Raw genomic sequence first — 19,835 nt, forward strand, 5'->3', positions numbered from 1 at the left:
TGGTCAAAAACAAAATTCAATGTGTCTCTTCTATTAGGCTGATCCATCTCTCCTTCTAATATGAATCCATCAAGAGTCTCAAATAACGCAGCTAACTACTGCAACAGGCGCCTGACTTACCGAGCGGAGCGCAGCAGACCGCAGCGCACAGCACACGCCGGAGGTCCGCACACCACGGCCGCCAAAAGCCGACTGACGCCCACTCAGCTATCGGGGCGGACATGTTTCATGTAATTAACTAATAAACATCAAATGCTGCGTTACAGGCTTTTAACTCGAAAACTGCTGTGAAATGCTGTTTTTAGGGACAATTATCACAAAGTTCTCCTACTGGGTCTCGCACTACATGCTCAGCCTCTGTGCCCACAGTTCCCTAAACCGAGCGAGGTGGCGCAGTGCACACTTAAGTTGCATTCGGGAGTACGACGGTTCAAATCACCAACCGGCCATCTAAATTCAGGTTTGCCATGATTTCACTAATTCGCTTAAGGCAAATGCCGGGATGGTTCCCTCGCAAAGGCTACGGCCAATTTCCTTCCCCATCCAGAATGAGATTTTCACTCTGCAGCGGAGTGTGCGCTGATATGAAACTTCCTGGCAGATTAAAACTGTGTGCCGGACCGAGACTCGAACTCGGGACCTTTGCCTTTGGCGGGCAAGTGCTCTGCTTGGGTAGCTCAGTTGGTAGAGCACTTGCCCGCCTAAGGGAAAGGTCCCGAGTTCGAGTCTCGGTCCGGCACACAGTTTTAATCCTTCCCCATCCTTCCCTGATCTGAGCTTGTGCTCCGTCTCTAATGACCTCGGTGTCGACGAGAGGTTAAACCTTGTTTGTCCGGTTTTTACAGATCCCAAATACAGCCCTGCGTTTAAGTGTCCATTAGACTTGGCGTTCCATCCAGAAATGTCCCACTGCTTATGTTGTAAACGCATGCTACCGCGTTAAGGTGTTGGCCAGCGACGCGCTGAGTTGGCGCCCTCGGCTGTGCAGGTGGTGTCTTTCCCGCTGGAAGGCGCCCGGCTGTCGCGGATGCTGCAGCTGCTGGCCGAGGCTCGCCGGCGCTTCCCCGACTCCGAGGGCCGCCGCGACCGCCACCACAACATGGCCCTCAAGCTGCATCGCTTCCTGCAGGTATTCCTCTCTCCTGCTGGAGCAGCTCAGCGACTGAGCTGGTTATACCCGTCAGTGCGGCTGTGAAGGAGCCGTGTACCTGCTTCATCTCTTTGGCCTTCCTGACACCTGGCAACTTTTTTTTTCTCGGAAATCTCTTGTAGTCCATTTCATCCTAACCAAAACGATACGCGTATTCGGTTTTTACTTTCTTTCTGCCGGGATGACTCACAGTTGCTTGCAACCGACCTGCCGGCTTGTGTTGCCGAGCGGTTCTAGGCGCTTCAGTCTGGAACCGCCCGACCACTACGGTCGCAGGTTCGAATCCTGCCTCGGGCATGGATGTCTGTGATGTCCTTAGGTTAGTTAGGTTTAAGTAGTTCTACGTTCTAGGGGACTGATGACCTCCGATGTTAAGTCCCATAGTGCTCAGAGCCATTTGAACAATTTTTTTGCAACCGACCTACAACGATTGCGCACGTTCAGCGCTATTTGCTTCTCTTGTTTACTGACACTCAGCGCCAATATGTCACAGAATCTGTAATCGAGTTTCAAGGCAAAAGTATCCACGCCATTGTCAGGTTAGCAGCTCGTAATTAAATTAAACTGCGCTGTGTCAGCGATGATGATGACGGAACGATTTGTAGTGGAATGATCATATAAAATTAATTGTTGGTAAGGCGGGTGCCAGGTTGAAATTCATTGGGAGAGTCCTTAGAAAATGTAGTGCATCAACAAAGAAGGTGGCTTACAAAACACTCGTTCGACCTATACTTGAGTATTGCTCATCAGTGTGAGATCCGTACCAGGTCGGGTTGACAGAGGAGATAGAGAAGATCCAAAGAAGAGCGGTGCATTTTGTCACAGGGTTATTTGGTAACCGTGATAGCGTTACGGAGATGTTTAGCAAACTCAAGTGGCAGACTCTGCAAGAGAGGCGTTCTGCATCGCGGTGTAGCCCTCTGTCCAGGTTTCGTGAGGGTGCGTTTCTGGATGAGGTATCGAATATATTGTTTCCCCTTACTTATACCTCCCGAGGAGATCACGAATGTAAAATTAGAGTGGCTTTCTGGCAGTCGCTCTTCCCGCGAACCGTACGCGACTGGGACAGGTAAGGGAGGTAATGCAGTGGCACGTTAAGTGCCCTCCGCCACACACTGTTGGGTGGCTTGCGGATTATAAATGTAGATGTAGATGAAAAGGCTGAAATACTAAACGTCTTTTTCCAAACAGTTTCACAGGAGAAGACTGCGTTATCGCTTCTCCTTTAAATCGCCACACGAACCACGGAGTGCCCAAGGGATAGAAAAGAAACCTAAAACGCTCAACAGAGAAAAGGGCACTAAACATGATAGGACATTAATTAGATTCTGCACAGAGTATCAGAAAGAACTTTCTCCTTTTCTAGCAGCAGTGTACCGTAAGTCTCTTGCGGAGCGAAGGGCTCCTAATGCTTGGAAAAAAGGACAGGTAATCCCCGTTGTCAAAAAGGCTCGTCGAACAGACGCACGAAAGTTTGATGTCGGCCTGTTTTCGAATTTTGGAACATCTTTTATGCTTCCGTATTATCACAAATCTCCTCTGTAGGAATCAACGTGGATTCCGAAAACAACGTGCAACCCAGCTCGCTCCGTTCCTTCACGAGAGCCAGAAAGCAGCAGATACAATCACCGAGGTAAATGCCACGCTCCTTGACTTCCGGAAGACGTTCGATACAGTTCGTCGCTGTCGCCTAATGAACAAATTTCAAGCGCACGGAGTATCAGCCCGCATCTCGTGGTCGTGCGGTAGCGTTCTCGCTTCCCACGCCCGGGTTCCCGGGTTCGATTCCCGGCGGGGTCAGGGATTTTCTCTGCCTCGTGCTGGCTGGGTGTTGTGTGCTGTCCTTAGGTTAGTTAGGTTTAAGTAGTTCTAAGTTCTAGGGGACTGATGACCATAGATGTTAAGTCCCATAGTGCTCAGAGCCATTTGAACGGAGTATCAGACCAACTGTGTGATTGTATTGAAGAGTTTCTCACAAACAGAACACAGTAAGTCATTCTGAACGAAGAGAAGTCTTCAGATGTAAAAGTGTAAGGGCCAGTCATATGATAACGAGACAGATTGAAAAAAGTAAGTAAACTGTTTGTGATCTGAAAAGTAAACGGCATACTTGTTGATACGTTAACTCCACTGTGAGACAAGCTGTTCCAATGCCCTCGTGTAAAAATGTTTGCGGTTGCCTATAGAAACATGATTGAACCCAGGTGTGCACCTCTTGGTCCGGGGCGGTACCTGAATAGTTTGCGAAAGCTGAAGCGCGCCAAGTCGAAACGCGCAGGAAAGTTGACGGACGGCGTCATTCCGTCGCAGGACAGTGCCCGCCCACGTGTTTCGAGAATTTATTCGACTACGCTGCCGAAGTTTCGTTGACAAGTTCTTACACATCCTCCATACAGTCCCGATCTCTCCCCATACGATTTCCATATTTTTGGAGCCCTGGAGGAAGATACTCGTGGCTGTCAATTTGCTTCAGACGAAGAGGTGCACATCTGGGTACAATCATGGTTCCGTGGGCAACTTCACACGTTTTTCCAGGAAGGCACTGGCCGTCTTGTATAGCAATAGGGTAAATTATTAAAAGTTATGTCGAATACTTTTGAAATAATGAACAGACAAATTACTTTTTTTCATGTCTCTCATTTTCACTTGACCGGCCCTTGTAACTTTGGGTGTGCCCCAAGTAAATCTTCTAGGACCATTACTATTCAAACTATATGTAAATGACTTGGTAGATAACGACAGAAGTTCCGCGAGGCTTTTATCGAATGATGCTGGTGTATACAGAGAAGTCGCAATGCTAGAAAACGATAGCGAAATGCAGGAAGATCTGTAGATAATGGACGCTTGGTTAAGACAATGGCCACTGATCCTCAACATAAACAGATGTAACGCATTGCGAATACGTAGACAGAAAGACCGTTAATTGCATAATAACGTCCGCAGCACGTGGTCTTGCGGTAGCGTTCTCGCTTCCCGCGCATGGGGTTCCGGGTTCGATTCTCGGCGGGGTCAGGGATTTTCTCTTGCTCGTGATGACTGGGTGTTGTGTCTCCTTCATCACTATTGACTCGCAAGTCGCCGCAGTGGCGTCAACTAAAAAAGGACTTACAATACGTCGGCTGAACTTCCCCGCATGGGGCCTCCCGGCCAACAATTCCATACGATTATTTCATTTCATTTTGTATAATAACACAATTGCAGGACAAACACTGGTCACAGTTACTTACATAAAATATCTAGGAGTAGGCTTACGGCGCGATTTGAAACGGAACGACCACATCAAATTAGTTGCGGGTAAGGTAAATGCCAGACTGAGAATCGTTGGAAAAATCCTCGGAACACGTTGTCGATCTACAGACGAAGTAACTTACAAAATATTCGTTCGACCAATACTTGTATAATTCTCGTTAGTCTGGAATCCGTACCAGATAGAAGAGCAGACCGTTTCGTTACAGGTTCATTTAGTAAGCCCGAAAGCGTCTCGAAGATGCTGAGCCAACTTGACTCGTTCCACATTATAACGGTCACCGTGAGAGTGATCAATGGAACACGTAACTAGCTAACTAACTCCAGTGGCAGAGTCTGCAAGAGAGCCGTTCAACATCACATTAAAGTCTCTTTCTCCTACTTACATATCGCTAAAAGACCACGAAGATTATATCGGAGAGATTCGAGCGCACGTGCAGGTTTACCTGCAAACGTTCCCGCAAACCATACGTGTCTGGAACAGGAAAAGGGGAAGGCAGACTGGTACACAAAGTAACTTCCGCCACGTACCGTGAGTTGGCTTGTGGTGTATGGATGAAGACCTACTGGGTATTGTTGTTTCGAAAGTACTAAATAATGTTAAGCAGTATATAATTACCAGTAATCTCACCTCTATTCTTAGCAGTTTTTTTGAAGCATGTATTTGCACGATTGTGCTGGTGGGCAAAGTTGTGTGCTCTCTCTATCTCGCTGATTTTTGTACAGCTTTTTATGGGAAGGGCTTGGTACTCATTAGCATGGTTGTATGTGGGTTTAACAGAAGACATATTCGTTCTCTCTTAGAAGATTCTGATTTGGATGACGTTTCGTCAGATACATTTCTGCCTTCTTCGTCAAATAATGACCAAGTAGGCAAAGCATTAGATAATGATCTTCGCGCCGAAGAAGTTCCTGAAGCGCAGAGATTTCACACTGTGTCACAGAAATCGCCAGACAAAAGACCAGAAAGTATATTGATCAATGTTGACGTTAAGCCAAAAAGTAAAGTTATCTGGTAGTGTTAGGAAGAGAATCGATACCTAGATGTACAATGTCCTTCTGTAATCCAAAATTACAGTGGCAACATGGTTGGAGTAGACATTCATGAGCATCAGCTTAAGTGTTACCGAATGTGGTTCATAACCAGAAAACGGGTACACAAATGTTTACTGCACTTCACTGATCTTTCAGTTGTCAACTGCTGGTTTCTGTTCAAGGAGCCTATTCGTGATAGCCAGTCCCAAAAAATATAAAAAAATAAATAAAAAGTAAATAAATTATGGATCTTCTGAAATTTAGATGTTTTTGGCAGAGGCTCTTTTGTTTTGTCCAGGCGTAAAGAGAAGGGCAGAAGAATTTGAGTCACTGTTATTAAGCACCTCAAAAAAAGGCAAATATATACGAACCTCATCCAAAAATCAGGCTTGGACAAGCGATACTCTGGGTACGATCTACAGTCCACAGCAGAAGAGATCTTGTCACAGGTATGTCAACACGAGCACTGCAGGAGGTGAACTAAAATACAGTGCATAAAGTGCAACCAGTACCTTTATCTTGGAAATGGAAAGGATTATTTCAAACTATTTCACAAAAAGTGAAGTAGTCTGCACCATGTCTTTATGATTAATAGATTTTTATGATATAGAACATGAGACGTAAATGGTGTAACGCTCTGCTAGCATTCCTAGTAAATAAAAACAGAATCAGAACAAAGTTTTATCTGTTACTGTTCCTCAAAATATCAGATATGTTACTAGAGAACAAATAAACTGAAATAAACTCTGACCCAGTCGATTTTATTAGAAGCTTTCCCATTAAATTTTTAGTGAAAGAATTTTTTATATATTTTCCATCATCCAATACGCCAAAATATTTAGAGAATACAACTTAAGTTAGCATTGTTTAGAAAAAAAATCAGAGGGAAAAGGGCTAGCACCTGGGGATATTCATAGCCACCGTAGTATCTCTTCCTTGTCTCACGTAAGGTTTCAATTCCGGAACAACGCAATCATGGTGGACAGCAGTGGAGCTACAGAAAAGATACTCAATCACTTTGAAGCTTGCTGTACAATTTGTTAGACTAAAATGCTGCTGGGATAACAGAAAGCACAGGCAAGAACTTCATCCTGTAGTGCCGGCACTATACCCCTGCTGCGTAACGAGCTATTATGAAAGTAAAAGTGCTTCGTTTCACTATTTACTACATACTTCGTGCACTGTTAGTGGCATATGTCATTTAAAACTCACAAATGTTTTTACTGAAATTGTCTTTATTGCAAAAATTAGTAATTATGTTGACGGCTTTCAAATAATAAGCTTTCACCACCAGAACTAAAAAATAGTACAGAAGAAACAGAATGCAATTAATTACTGTAAAAAATGAAATAAGAAGTGAAAATATATTGGAGAAAAGTCTACGTCTACATATTCTCCGCAATCCACCGTGCGGTGCGTGGCGGAGGGTACTCTGTACCAATATTAGTCATTTCCTTTCCTGTTCCACTCGCAAATAGAACGAGGAAAAAATGACTGTGTATATGCCTCCGTAGGAGCCCTAATTTCTTCTGTCTTATCTTCTCGATCATTACGCGAAACATACGTTGACGGCAGTAGAATCGTTCTGCAGTCAGCTTTAAATCCAAGTTCTCTAAATTTTCTCAATAGTGTTCCTCGAAAAGCACGTCGCCTCCCCTCCAGGTATTCACATTTCAGTTGCCGAGGCAACTTCATCATACTTGCGCGTTGTTCGAACCCACCGGTAACAAATCTAGTAGCCCGGGCCTGAACTGTTTCGATGTCTCCCTTTAATCCGACCTAGTGCCAACAAACCCATCCGGCTTGTTACAGAGCCACGTGGCACAGCAGTAACGCGTCGCAGTAATGGTCACGTAACACAAACTGCCTTTCTTGTTTCAGCGCCACGCTTATAACAGAGCGAGACAAGCTACATCAGTAGAGGGCACACGAGAATTTTTCCTATTCTCAGTATACCTACTCGATTGTGATAGTTCCAGTGTCGTGTCACATGTGGTCAACATGGCCCAGGTGAAGGGCGCGCTCTGATCGTATACACCAGTTTCATTGGCAATCTTTGGCAGGGCAGATAGAAATATGTGATGGGTTACAGTTCTTGATCACCATAAATTTGCGCAAACGATTGAGTTCTGTTGGTCTTTGCGGTGTTTCGTGGTGTGGGGGAATGAGACATGCCATCCCCAACGATATAAAAAAGCCTTCTTCACCTCAATGATTTACCGGTTCTTTCGTTTACCTTTGTCCGTTTATCAAATACGCAAAGGGCCCAGTATTTTAAAGCTGAGTGCAATAGCCAATGGTTTTCCTGTAAATGATATTATGCGTCCGTACAATTGACTAAATAAACAAAAAGCAAATAGTAGGCAAATGCACAGTCAGCCAGAAAAGAGCAATTATAAAGGAAGAATGAATACCATCCCAATGCAGTTTTACGGCATATGTCCCAGCAAATAGATACATGTTTCAGAAAATCTAAAGTTAGATGTGGTTTTCAAGTTAACAACACTCTAAAACTTCGCGTAAAGCGTAAGTTGAGAAGTGCACACGACAAATTTAATGGCTGTGGTGTACACAAGAGCGAATGTAGTAACTGTGACAAGTATTAGATCGGCCAAACCGGCCGCTCTTTTAATGTAAGTTTTAAGGAGCATTTACGGTCATTGGATTGCATTTTACTGACCATACCATAGAGAACAGTGAAAAAAGTGTGCGTATTCTCCACAGAGCGCAAAAGCCCATATTCTAGATTTACTGGAAGAGTCTGAAATTTACAAATCCAGAAAACAAGAGCCAGCTAACGTAATCAATGGGCAGCCAGACTTTGTACCCAATGCCTGCTTTGCTTTGATGTGTTACAGTATTTTTTTTTCTTTATTGCTATTTCATCCCCCCCCCCCTCGACCCATGTAGGAGGGGTGCGAGGAGGTAGGGTTGCGAGGGTGGGCTGGCAACGGTACAAATAACCCGCTCTTCAGCCAGTAGTCATTAATCTCAAACTTAGACGCTAAAACGAAAATACTTGGAGACATTTTTACTAAGAACAAAAATTATTTAAAAAGGTGATGTAAATGGGAGACATATAAATAATATAATGCTGTCTTAATGACTTATTTAAAAACAGTGACAAAAATGTGGACAGACAGCACAGTTAAAAACACTTGAGAAACACTAGAAAAAAACACTTGAAAAACATGGATCACGACAGAAGATACATTGACCATTAAAAACTGGACCGAGCGAGGTGGTGCAGTGGTTAGCACATTGGACTCGCATTCGGGAGGACGACGGTTCAAACCTGCGTCCAGTTATCCTGATTTAGGTTTCCCGTGATTTCCCTAAATCGCTTCAGGCAAATGACAGGATGATTAATGTGAAAGGGCTGAGCCGACTTCCTTCCCCATCCTACCCTAATACGATGGGACTGATGACCTCGATGTTTGATTCCCTTCCGCAAATCAACCAACCAACCAACGGAACATCATGCACTTTCACTAGGGCTGGAAAAGGACCTGCCCTGGGACGGTAGATTATAGATGGTCAGTATGGAAGTAAATAGAAGAGTGGTGGTGATGATGACTGGTAAGAGGTGGTGACGAGAGAGGGGTGACTGTGATGGACAAGGAAAGAGGGTTAACTGATATTGGCATCTATAGATGGCAGAGGAAAGTGTGGTGAGGGGTGATAGGAAAGAGGAAATGAGGAGGTATGGTTGGAGGAGAGGTGGTGGAGGAGGGAGCCTTTGGTGGGGGTTAGTAGGGTAGGGTGGATTCAGTGTTGGTAAGTCGGGTATGTGTGGAGCGGAGTTCACAGTCCAGGAGAGGGAGGCAGTTGAAATTTCTTTGGGAGAGGAATTGGAGGTTATGAGGTGAAGGGTTGATGGAATATGTAGGTAGAGACACGGCAGCGCACTAGGATTGGAAAGGAGAGGGGGCACAATATGATTGTTGGAGTCGAGTTCACGGATGGTGTAGGTTATTCGGAGGTGTTCAATGTGAGTGAACAGAGTTTGGGAATTTGACGAGATGGTAAAGGATCCTTGTTGGGGAAGGTAAGCGAAAGTGGAAAGCGAGATGGAGAGCTTGGCATGTAAGGATCTGGAGGGACTTATAGGACTTAGGAGTGGTGTATATCCATGCAATATATGGGTGGCAAAGAATGGTGTGGATCAGAGATTTGCACGTGTGAAGGATGTAGCCCTCATGTACAGCCAGTTAGTAGTTTTAGTCTGGTGTGGGTTTTCTGTTGGATGGTTAGTAGTTGAGTTTTCGATGTTAGTTGCCAGTCAAAGATCAGTCCAAGGTATTTTAGTGTGTGTTTGTTAGCTGGATGGGACATCGTAAGTGGTGAGGTAGAAGTCATGAGGACGGAATATGTGGGATCCTGCCCACTCGTCTAACTCAGAGTGCCTAGGAAGCTGTTTTCTTGGATATCTAGACAACATCCTAGCAAGTCATATTAATGGAGTTTATTGCGGTGCATTGTGTTAACAATACTTAACTTTGTCTTTTCGCAATGAAGTGTCGCAAGCAATTGTCGACATGCAAATAATCGCTGTCCTTTGATATATACAATTTCCATGCAAGCAAAACAAAAGTCACGATTAAAGAGTTAGGATGACGGCTCGTCTTCTAGTGCGGCTCTTCTAGTGCGGCCGAGGCTATCTGGAGCGGCGCTTAAATTCTCTTCGTATAAGTGCCGCTCCTGTCGTGGTGTCATCCTAGTCAGCGTTCTATTGGTTGACGTCGTCTCACAGCCTTCTCTGCTGTATCGTTTCGGGCCGATGTACTGGCGCTCGATGTTACGCCAGAACAGAATATGCGGGTAGTGCATCTTATAATCATTGTCTCGGTTTCGGAGGAGTTAATGTTAAGGAGCAATTGGTCACAACAAGAGGTAAACTGATTGAGGTTGATTTGGAGGGAACATTGGGATTTATGGAGTGTAGAACAGAAAGCAAGGAAAGTGGTGTCATTAGTATATTGGACGAGGCAGATGGGAGGAGGTGGTTTGGGGATATCAGCAGTATATAAGAAGTAAAGGTGGAGGGAGAGAATGGGGTAAAGGTGGAAGGAGAGAATGGAACCTTGGAGCAAACCTGCAGTGGGGTGGAAGATATGGGAATTGTCGTTAACAGTGAGATAGGATGGCGGTGGGAGAGGAGGGATACAATAAGGTGGACATAGTTGATTAGAAGTGCGTAAGTCTGCACTAGTCTGCTTTCCCTAGGTCAAGGGAGACAAAGATGGCGGATTTACGGTTACTGAGCTGTTGGGAAAGGAGATGCGTGAGGTTCAGGAATTGATCATCAGCAGAGGAGGGACAGAAGCGATACTGGGTAACAAGGGAGCAGATCATGCTGGTGCGAATGGTGATAGATGGTTTAAAGACCCTGCTAAACAACGAGGTGAGGCAGATGGGGGGTTTGTTTGGTGTGAGGAAAAGTAGGATTTTCGGAGGTTTTCTACAGGTCAGGATAGTAGCCTGTGGAGAGGATAGTGGTATACAGAGTCGCACAGATGATGAGAAGAGAGATAGGGCATTCTTTGAGGTGGTGACAGGTAATATGGTCATTACCATGAGACGTGTTGTGTTATCTGTGAAGTATTTGTTTTATGTCATATGCTGTGATTGGGGTGTTTAATTCTGTCTGGTATGTTGTTCAAGTACCAGAAGCAGGGATCCAGGTGTGGGACTGTGGTATTTGTGCATTCATGGACAGTAAGGAATTGGGAGTAGTCAAAGTGAGGGTAGTCAGCGATGGAGAAGACGTTGGAGGGATAGGATGCAAAGTGATTGACTTTGCTCAGGTCGTCAGGTATGGGGAAGGTTGTTGTAAAGGATCTGGTACTGAGTGCTGAGATGGGTGCCAGTAAGTCGATGGATTGCTTACCAGTACTTGGAAGAGTTAACTGGAAGTGTAGCGTTGGCTCTGGTGCATGTATGGTGCCAGTCCCACCCTTTTTTGGCAGTGAGTAAATTTCAAATGTGTCGCTGAATGTGCTACGGTGTGTGAATGTAATATGGTCAAGTTCGGAGGAAGGAGCAATATAAGCCATAGGATTCACCGAAAAGGAGTACAGCTTGTGGTGGGAGAGTGGGGCGATGTGGATATATGGCTACAGAAGGGATACAGGTGGAGATAACATGTGAGGTATGTTGCAGGAAGGCTATGGCTTGGGGGATATCGTCATGATGCTAGAAGGCTAGGGATTGGCTTCCAATCTGGAAGGTATTCCAGTTGGCACAGTAGAAGTCGTGGACAAATTTTGGACAGAGATTGGGATGGGGTGCATGGGGACACGATAGTGTGCAGGATGTGGTGAAGAGGACAGGTAGGTGGTCACTTTCAATTGGATCAAAGAGTTCTACAGTAAGGTGTCCAAGGAGGTTGGGAGATGTCAGGACGAAATTGAGGGTGGTGTTGCTTTAAGATCAGGTGTGCTGTGGGATGCAGATGACATCACCTTGGAGGTATTTGGTAGCTGCCACCACCACCGGGGTTCTGCAGCAGATCAACTATGAATGTTGTGATCAGAGGCAACAATGTAGGTGGCAAAGGTATGGGCAATGTAGGTGACAAAATCATAGGGGATGGGTAAGTACTATGGGACCAAACTGCTGAGGTCTTCAGTCCCTAAGCTTACACACTACTTAATCTAACTTAAACTAACTTACACTAAGGACAACACACACCCATGCCTGAGGGAGGACTCGAACCACCGATGGGAGGAGCTGCACAAACCGTGACAGGACAACCTAGACCGTGTAGCTACCCTGTGCAGCCGGCACAGGTAACAATGACGGTTTCGAAGAAGAGGCTAAGGGTAAAGTATTTGGTGGAACTGTTGAGTAAGAGTTGTGACTGAGCAGGGATGTTCCTGTGATGGCGATCTGCTACTCCATCCCTGGCCAGGGGGTAAGGGTTATCAGTTCAGTGGAGGATATAGGGAGAGGCATGGATGGTGTGGTTTGGGGAACATTACATTGAGGGTGAGGCATCGATGTTGTGTTGGGAAAAGGTATGGATAAAAAGGGACTTGGTGGGTATGGAGCGGATGTTGCTGTATAGGATGCTATAGTGCTGTTGTGCCTTGATGAGAGGCTAGGTAGCAGGTTGTGGGGTTTAACATACAGAGTTTTATACAAGGATGTCGAGACAGGTGGAAGCAAAATGTACCTTGTTCAGGAGTATGTGGCTTAGGTATTCAGGTGAAATACTGAGCAGGCAGCAAGGGAGATTTGGTAAATTTGTGTAGGCTCGATGGAAGAGGTGGATATTTTGTAGGATGATGGTAATGAAACGGATGATGTCCTCAACAGGTTAGCAGAGGGAGTTGTTGGGATGGGTCAGATGGTCTATAGGATGGACAGGGACAGTTAATTCAGGTTTGATGGATGGGAGTTTGACCTTGCACTTGGTGGAGTAAGTAGGCTGAGCATCATTGCATGTGTTGCAGGTGGGGAGGAGGGACCTAGGTTGGGACATTGTTTAAGGAAGTGGGATTGCTTACAGTTGGAGCAGGTGGGAAGATTCTTACTATGAGCATTAAGGTGATCGTTATATAGGAGGCATTTTTGGCATCTGTAGGATTGTGGGGGGAAGGGGGGATTTAGAGGATTAGATCTTGTGTCAATGCTTGCAGGTAAGTGCTACTCCCTGAGGAGGCAATCAGTGGTGGGAAAATGTTCTGTGATTACTCACATGAGGCAGGGGGGACCAGAGTCATTATAGATACAGCGGGCGGTGTGCATTTCTAATTTCTATAGAAGGATTGGAACTGAGTTCTGCTACCACCTCCTCTGCTGTTTTCTCAGGGCCAAGCTTCGTGATCATGAAAGGGTGGGGGGATGGTGAGGAGCCTGGGGTTGTTTGGATGGGTGGGTGGAGGGGGAGTGAAGGGAGTGAGATTGGTATGAGGATCAAAGGTAACATGAAGGAGTTTGAGGAGAAGGTCTGTGTGGAAATTGGGATTTGTCGATTTGATGTGGAATGAGCCTTTGCAGGGAATATTTGTGTGATAGGAATATGGGGGACATACTTTATGATTTCGTGTTTGAGAGATTTGGCGTTTTGGGATTGTGGGTGAGGAAGGGATAGGAGGAAGGAGTGGACATCAGGGGAGAGGGTGTGGGGGAGGGAGCAATGTGTATGTGTTCAGTTGTGTCGGGGTTGGTTTGAGCTTTCTTGGTGGTAGTTCTGGCTGTGTTGTCTGGACTGGGTCGCTTCTGGTGTTTTTGGTGACTATCGGATCGGGTGGGGTTTGAGGAATTGGAGAGAGTGGGTTATCTCACTAAGCTTGTCCTTCCAAATGGCTAGAGGCAGTGTGGACGCTGGTGGTTGGTGTTGTGGTGTCTGGCAAAGCGATAGTGACATGGTGAGATGTAACTTGTGTAGGTGTTGCAGGGGCAGTGGTGAGTGTAGGAAAGGTTAGGAGTGGAAGATATGCAAATGAAAAAATGGAGGGTAGGCAAGGTGTTGCAGGGAGGAGAGTGTAGTCAGCTGATGTGACTGCAGGTGGGAAGAAACTGTGGGGAGGGGGCGGGTGGACATATGGTGGTGGGCTAGAGGTAGCGCTTCACGTAGTGGTGTAAATGACGGAGATGGCTGGAATACCCTTTGTGTGTCGAGAGAATCAGGAGTTCGATGATAATTACCGGCGGCAGAGCGTCTCAGAGATGGTGGGGGATGGCAGCAGATGTGACGTGATGACTGCAGATGAGGATGACGACGACCGCGACGATGATGACGAAGACGGATTCGGAGGTGACGGCAGCAGCGAGTGGAATGCGGCGGTGGCGGTAGCAATGACGATGACGGCGACAGCAATAGCGATGAAAGAGGCGGCTGTGACGATGGAAAGTCAGCTGAAAGCGACCGCGACGGCGACAAGAAAACGATGACATGCAAGGAGACCATGTACACGCACAAAGACAGTTTCGACGACACATGTAAACTACGTAGATAAACAGACACAGACACAAAGCACAGGGGAGTGGTCCCTGCCAGTCTGCGCACAAGAGTAGCAACAAACGAAAGTTACAGGCAGAGATCTCTAGTCGGTTGGTGATGATGTGTGTAGTAATCACTGAACGCCTGCCGTATGTATATCTTGACTTACCGTTAACCAGTATAGACTGTGTAAGTAGGCTGTTTAGGTTCTTATATTGGTAACGCCAAGTAGCGCTCTGTATGAAAATCACTGGCTGTGCTGTGTGCAGTCTGTGGCTAGTTTGCATTGTTGTCTGCCATTGTAGTGTTGGGCAGCTGGATGTTAACAGCGCGTAGCGTTGCGCAGTTGGAGGTGAGCCGCCAGCAGTGGTGGATGTGGGGAGAGAGATGGCGGAGTTTTGAAATTTGTAAGACTGGATGTCATGAACTGCTATATACATTATGACTTTTGAACACTATTGAGGTAAATACATTGTTTGTTCTCAATCAAAATCTTTCATTTGCTAACTATGTCTATTAGTAGTTAGTGCCTTCCGTAGTTTGAATCTTTTATTTAGCTGGCAGTAGTGGCGCTCGCTGTATTGCAGTAGTTCGAGTAACCAAGATTTTTGTGAGGTAAGTGATTTGTGAAACGTATAAGTTAATGTTAGTCAGGGCCATTCTTTTGTAGGGATTTTTGAAAGTCAGATTGCGTTGCGCTAAAAATATTGTGTGTCAGTTTAAGCACAGTCATATATAATTTTTCTAAGGGGACGTTTCAACTGAATCACGTATTTGCTCCGTTTTCTTTTTTTTTACGTTAATCGTATTACTCTCGTGTTTGATTGTCCCTTCTCTGTTTATGTAATATATTTCATTAACAAATAATCTTGTCAAATGGCTGCTTCAATATTTTATTATACTGTGCTCGGATGATGATGATGTTCGGTTTGTGGGGTGCTCAACTGCACTGTCATCGGCGCCAGTAAAAAGTCCCAATTTTTACACAGTTCAATCTAGCAAAGATCACGAATGATGATGATAATGAAGAAATAATGACAACTCAAATACCCAATCCCCGGGTAGAAAAAATACCCAACCCGGCCGGGAATCAAACCCGGGACCACAAGATCCAGAGGCAGCAACGCTAGCCTCTAGATCCTTTTCTTGGAACGGTATATCGCAGGGTACGAGAGGCCCTGACAGTTAAGTTTCTCCGACTTCTCGCCTTTGTTGCATTACGGCGGTCTCGCCAACAGAGGGCACTGATTATATACTTCAGTCTTTGCTTTCTATCCATTTCGCTTCTTTCCCTGTTTATATTATTTTATTAGCTCCATAACCTGGTTCTAGTATATGTTATTATTTTTATCTAAAATGATCACAAAAGTGTCTCAGAATCACACTTTCTCACTTAACCAATTTTTTAACAGTTTCAAATTTAATTTTATTCGTGTTTTTAATTATTACATTTTATCGCTGTAATAACTTATACGCTTGCTAAGCCCACTATAGACTTTACCTATTCTATTCTTCATTTTATTGCATTCTGTACAATTTCATAATCGACGAATATGCGTACGTTTACAGCAAACGATATCTAACGAGTTTACAACACGAACACCTGTTGTGACTACTGTACTGCTGTTTATGAGCAGTAGTGCTATTAACAGTATGACTCCACCGGCACTGTGGCCTAGTTTACACCAAATTCTAAACAAGTGCGCCAATGGTAAGCTGATTGTGTGTGTGTTTTGTGACGATGCCACTTCAGCTTCATTCTATTAGGACATGTTGTACAACAGGTACAGCTCGTCATATTTTGAGCGCATGTTTCCACACTATACGAGTAATACTTTTCATTACGGCAGATTTTATTGTTTTAATGTGCAAACTGTAGACTAGTTTTGTTTCTTCATTTTACATTGTTTTGCTACAGATCTGAAGATGATCATTGCTGACCGATACCGGTAGTCTCAGACCACAAGTTTTGTGATCATTGACGTAAATAAAAAAGAAATTTATTCTAGGTTTTTTTAATCGGTGTTCATGTCAAGCTTGTTAATGGGACGCTCCTGATGGCGATCCGTCGGTCGATTGGGATTGTAAAGCTCGGAGGCCGTCTCGGCATTATTCGAGAGAAGTAAGCAGGCCACGGGTACTGGTTACTCCCTCTCTACACTCTTTATCACCGTCAACAACACAAACACAACTTTACACTATACACATACGCATTACAGTCACCATCATGAGACGGCTACACTCAATACACCTGCTATGAAATCGCCTGAATGGCATAATTAGAAAAGACTTACACCAGATCTTGTGCCACTGGAGTTCATTATCGCACAGCCCACAGTTGGCACCGAATGTTATCAATGCAGAGAAGAATGGAAAACAGTTAAGTGTAGGATCTGACTGAATGATGAGCTCTGTCGTAAATTCGTCGTAATTTAGCATCACAGCCACCAGCGTTAATGTGGCAGTAGCCAAGAGGCGAAACCAAAAGCGCAAACTGATACGGATGAACAAATAGTAGAAAATGAAACGCTGTTTCTCTTAAGTCTCACCGGGTACAATTTCATGCCTGCTGGTATCCCGGCTAGGGGTGCTGAAGACAGTTGTTACCTTAAATGATGGGCGCCTGTTGGTCACGACGAGATTTCCAATGACGCAGTTGTCTCACGTCAGCTGTCACGCACGGTTGCTGGCCACCACTCGTGCGAATTCATACCCCAGCAGTCTTCTAAACTTGGGAAAGCTGAACAAAGATACTCAAGCATGGGGTACGCGTTTCGGCAAAGGAGAAGTAACAGCAGTCAGCGCCTCCTGTACCAAACACCGTACAGTCAACAATTGTTAACATTATTTATCCAAAAACCGCAAAGAAACCTCCCTCGCAACGACACACGAAGGGAGAAGACCAACGAGCACACTGCGGATTGTTCCGTTGAAACCCGTTCGTAATTATCTTCAAAAAGATGGAGGTACATGTGTGATAATGGCGGAATTCTGACTTGGAAGAGAAAAAAAACAGAAACACGAAATTAACTACTCCCCCCACGAATTATAAAGATATCAGTTCTCAACTATCTGACTGCGAGATTTAAACTATCCGTTAATGTCTCCTAACAACTGTTCTGCAATGTGCCTGTACGCAACAGACAACTTACCTCGTCTTGCCGCAGCAACTGTGTGATCAGCAACAAGCCAAAATATTTCAAAAAGCAGTACTGCAATCCATGCAGAGTGCAATGCATGGACTAATTGCTACAATTACTGCCATACTTTTATACATAGAAATCGAATGATCAGGAGGGTTTAGTCAACTAACCTTAATCGATGTACAGAAAAATGAAAGAAAGCAATACAAACTTTTAATTTACTATATTTAGAAAACTGATGATTTAAACACCAACTTTACACAGATTTTTCACTATTCCGCAATATCAATACTCAATAAACACGTTTCTGAACACAACAAAGATACGACTATTACTCTGAGTGTATCATACACAACTCTGACAGAATTCCTCCAGTGCGTAAGCAACCAACAAGTAAGTGCAGAAAAAAAGGTTCAAATGGCTCTGAGCACTATGGGACTTAACATCTGTGGTCATCAGTCCCCTAGAACTTAGAACTACTTAAACCTAACTAACCTAAGGACATCACACACATCCACGCCCGAGGCAGAATTCGAACCTACGACCACAGCGGTCACGCGGTTCCAGACTGAAGCGCCTAGAACCGCACGGCCACAACGGCCGGCTTAAGTGCAGCAAAAAGGCAAATTACCAGAAATCCACAATTAATACCAAAGTCTCCTCCGACGCTACTAGCACGATCACGACAGGCTGAGACCTCTCACGTCGCGCGCCTTTCTCCACTACGACCTGCGTCCGACCACTTCCGACTCCCCTCGACAACTCCTCGTTCGCTACAACTCGCGACAATAATATCTCAGACTCAGAGTTTGTGTATGTACACAGTAGAATCAAAGACGTCCCACTTTCACCAGGATACTCTCAGAAATGCGTGGAATTGGCCGCCTGCCCCCATCTTAGGGAAAAGTGAAAAAGAGAGATTCTAGCCAATAAAACTGCATTTTTAATAGACAGTTCCCTTGGCGTCAGTCATAGGTGCTCCGATGATGATGATGATTATTATTATTATTAGTGTTTTAGGGCGCACAACAGCGAGGTTATCAGCGCTCGTGAACCTGTGATCGTCGATTGCAGTGCTGTAGAAATTTCATTGTGGCGCCTCATGTCTCCATAGTTAGTACTGGCAGTACTATACCTCTCCACTACTTTCAGTTTTTGTGCATTTCCTTTACAGAAGCTGTGTAATTTTTGTATAGCTCTTTATGCTCAAAGATGGATAATACGTAACTATCGAACTTTAGTGTTCGTTGCTTTGAATTTCCTTTTTTTCTGAAGATTTTTTCGATTAGCAGAGTCCAATACAAGCGTCCCTATGTAGGGCACACAGCCATCTCAAGTTTCAGCAGATAGGTGCTGAAAACTTGCAACGAGTAAAGGTGACGCACAAACTTTATGGCTACAACAACTTGGACACAATTACGAATAACCAAAACTAGCATCACAGACCGGATTTCCATTATAGTACCAATGCGCTTAGGTGTGTCTTACACGTTTTGTCACCATAAGCTCGGCAGTGTTATGGTCCTTGTGTACCGCGTTGCAGGTGTCGTACAGGATGAACTCGGCCATGTGGACCGTCGCTCCTATCGTAGCCGGCGCCATTGCCAAGGCGCGAGCAGACGGACGCCCGGTGAAGCGGGGCTTCATGATGCCCCTGTGGCTGCCGTTGGACACGCAGTCGTCGCCCACGTACGAGATCCTGCTGGGCGTGCAGGTGCCGTGCTGCTGGATCTGCTCGGAGACGTCGGTGCTGCTGGACTGCGCCATGCTGGCGCTGATGCTGCAGGCCGCCGCCGAGCTGGCCGTCCTCAACGACAGGCTCTCCGGCGTCGGAGCTGGCGGGGCCCCGAGTGCCGCGCTCCCCGCCTGCTACAAGGACACGTCTCCAGCAAAAGCGTCGTACAACTTTGAAGGAAAATCTGCCGCCGCAGCTGAGGCTGAGGCCCAAAGTCCTCTGTATTCACGTGATGAGATGTTCCGCAGCCTCGTGGAGAACATAAATCACCATCAGATCATTATAAAGTGAGTCTCCTTCCACGTGTACAGAATAGCCAAAGAAACTGGTACACCTGCCTAATATCGTGTAGGGCCGCCGTGAGCACACAGAGGTGCCGCAACAGGAAGTGGCATGGACTCGACTAATTTCTGAAGCACTGGGTGATCAAAAAGTCAGTATAAATCTGAAAACTGTATAAATCACGGAATAATGTAGATAGAGAGGTACAAATTGACACACATGCTTGGAATGACATGGGGTTTTATTAGAACCAAAAAAATACAAAACTTCAAAAAATGTCCGACAGATGGCGCT

General features: G+C 45.3%; 1 protein-coding gene across 1 annotated transcript in view; it reads left to right on the forward strand.

Annotated features, from left to right (window-relative positions):
- The window catches only part of LOC126101311 (uncharacterized), a 36,115-nt gene extending 16,565 nt beyond the window's left edge, over positions 1-19,550 (forward strand). The window contains exons 2-3 of the mRNA XM_049911987.1: positions 989-1,129; positions 19,068-19,550. Of these exons, the coding sequence (XP_049767944.1) occupies positions 989-1,129; positions 19,068-19,550 (624 nt within the window). The remainder of the gene's footprint in view (positions 1-988; positions 1,130-19,067) is intronic.
- Positions 19,551-19,835: the final 285 nt, after the last annotated feature.

Source organism: Schistocerca cancellata, chromosome 9 (assembly GCF_023864275.1).
Source record: "Schistocerca cancellata isolate TAMUIC-IGC-003103 chromosome 9, iqSchCanc2.1, whole genome shotgun sequence".
Classification (NCBI taxonomy): Eukaryota; Metazoa; Arthropoda; class Insecta; order Orthoptera; family Acrididae; genus Schistocerca; species Schistocerca cancellata.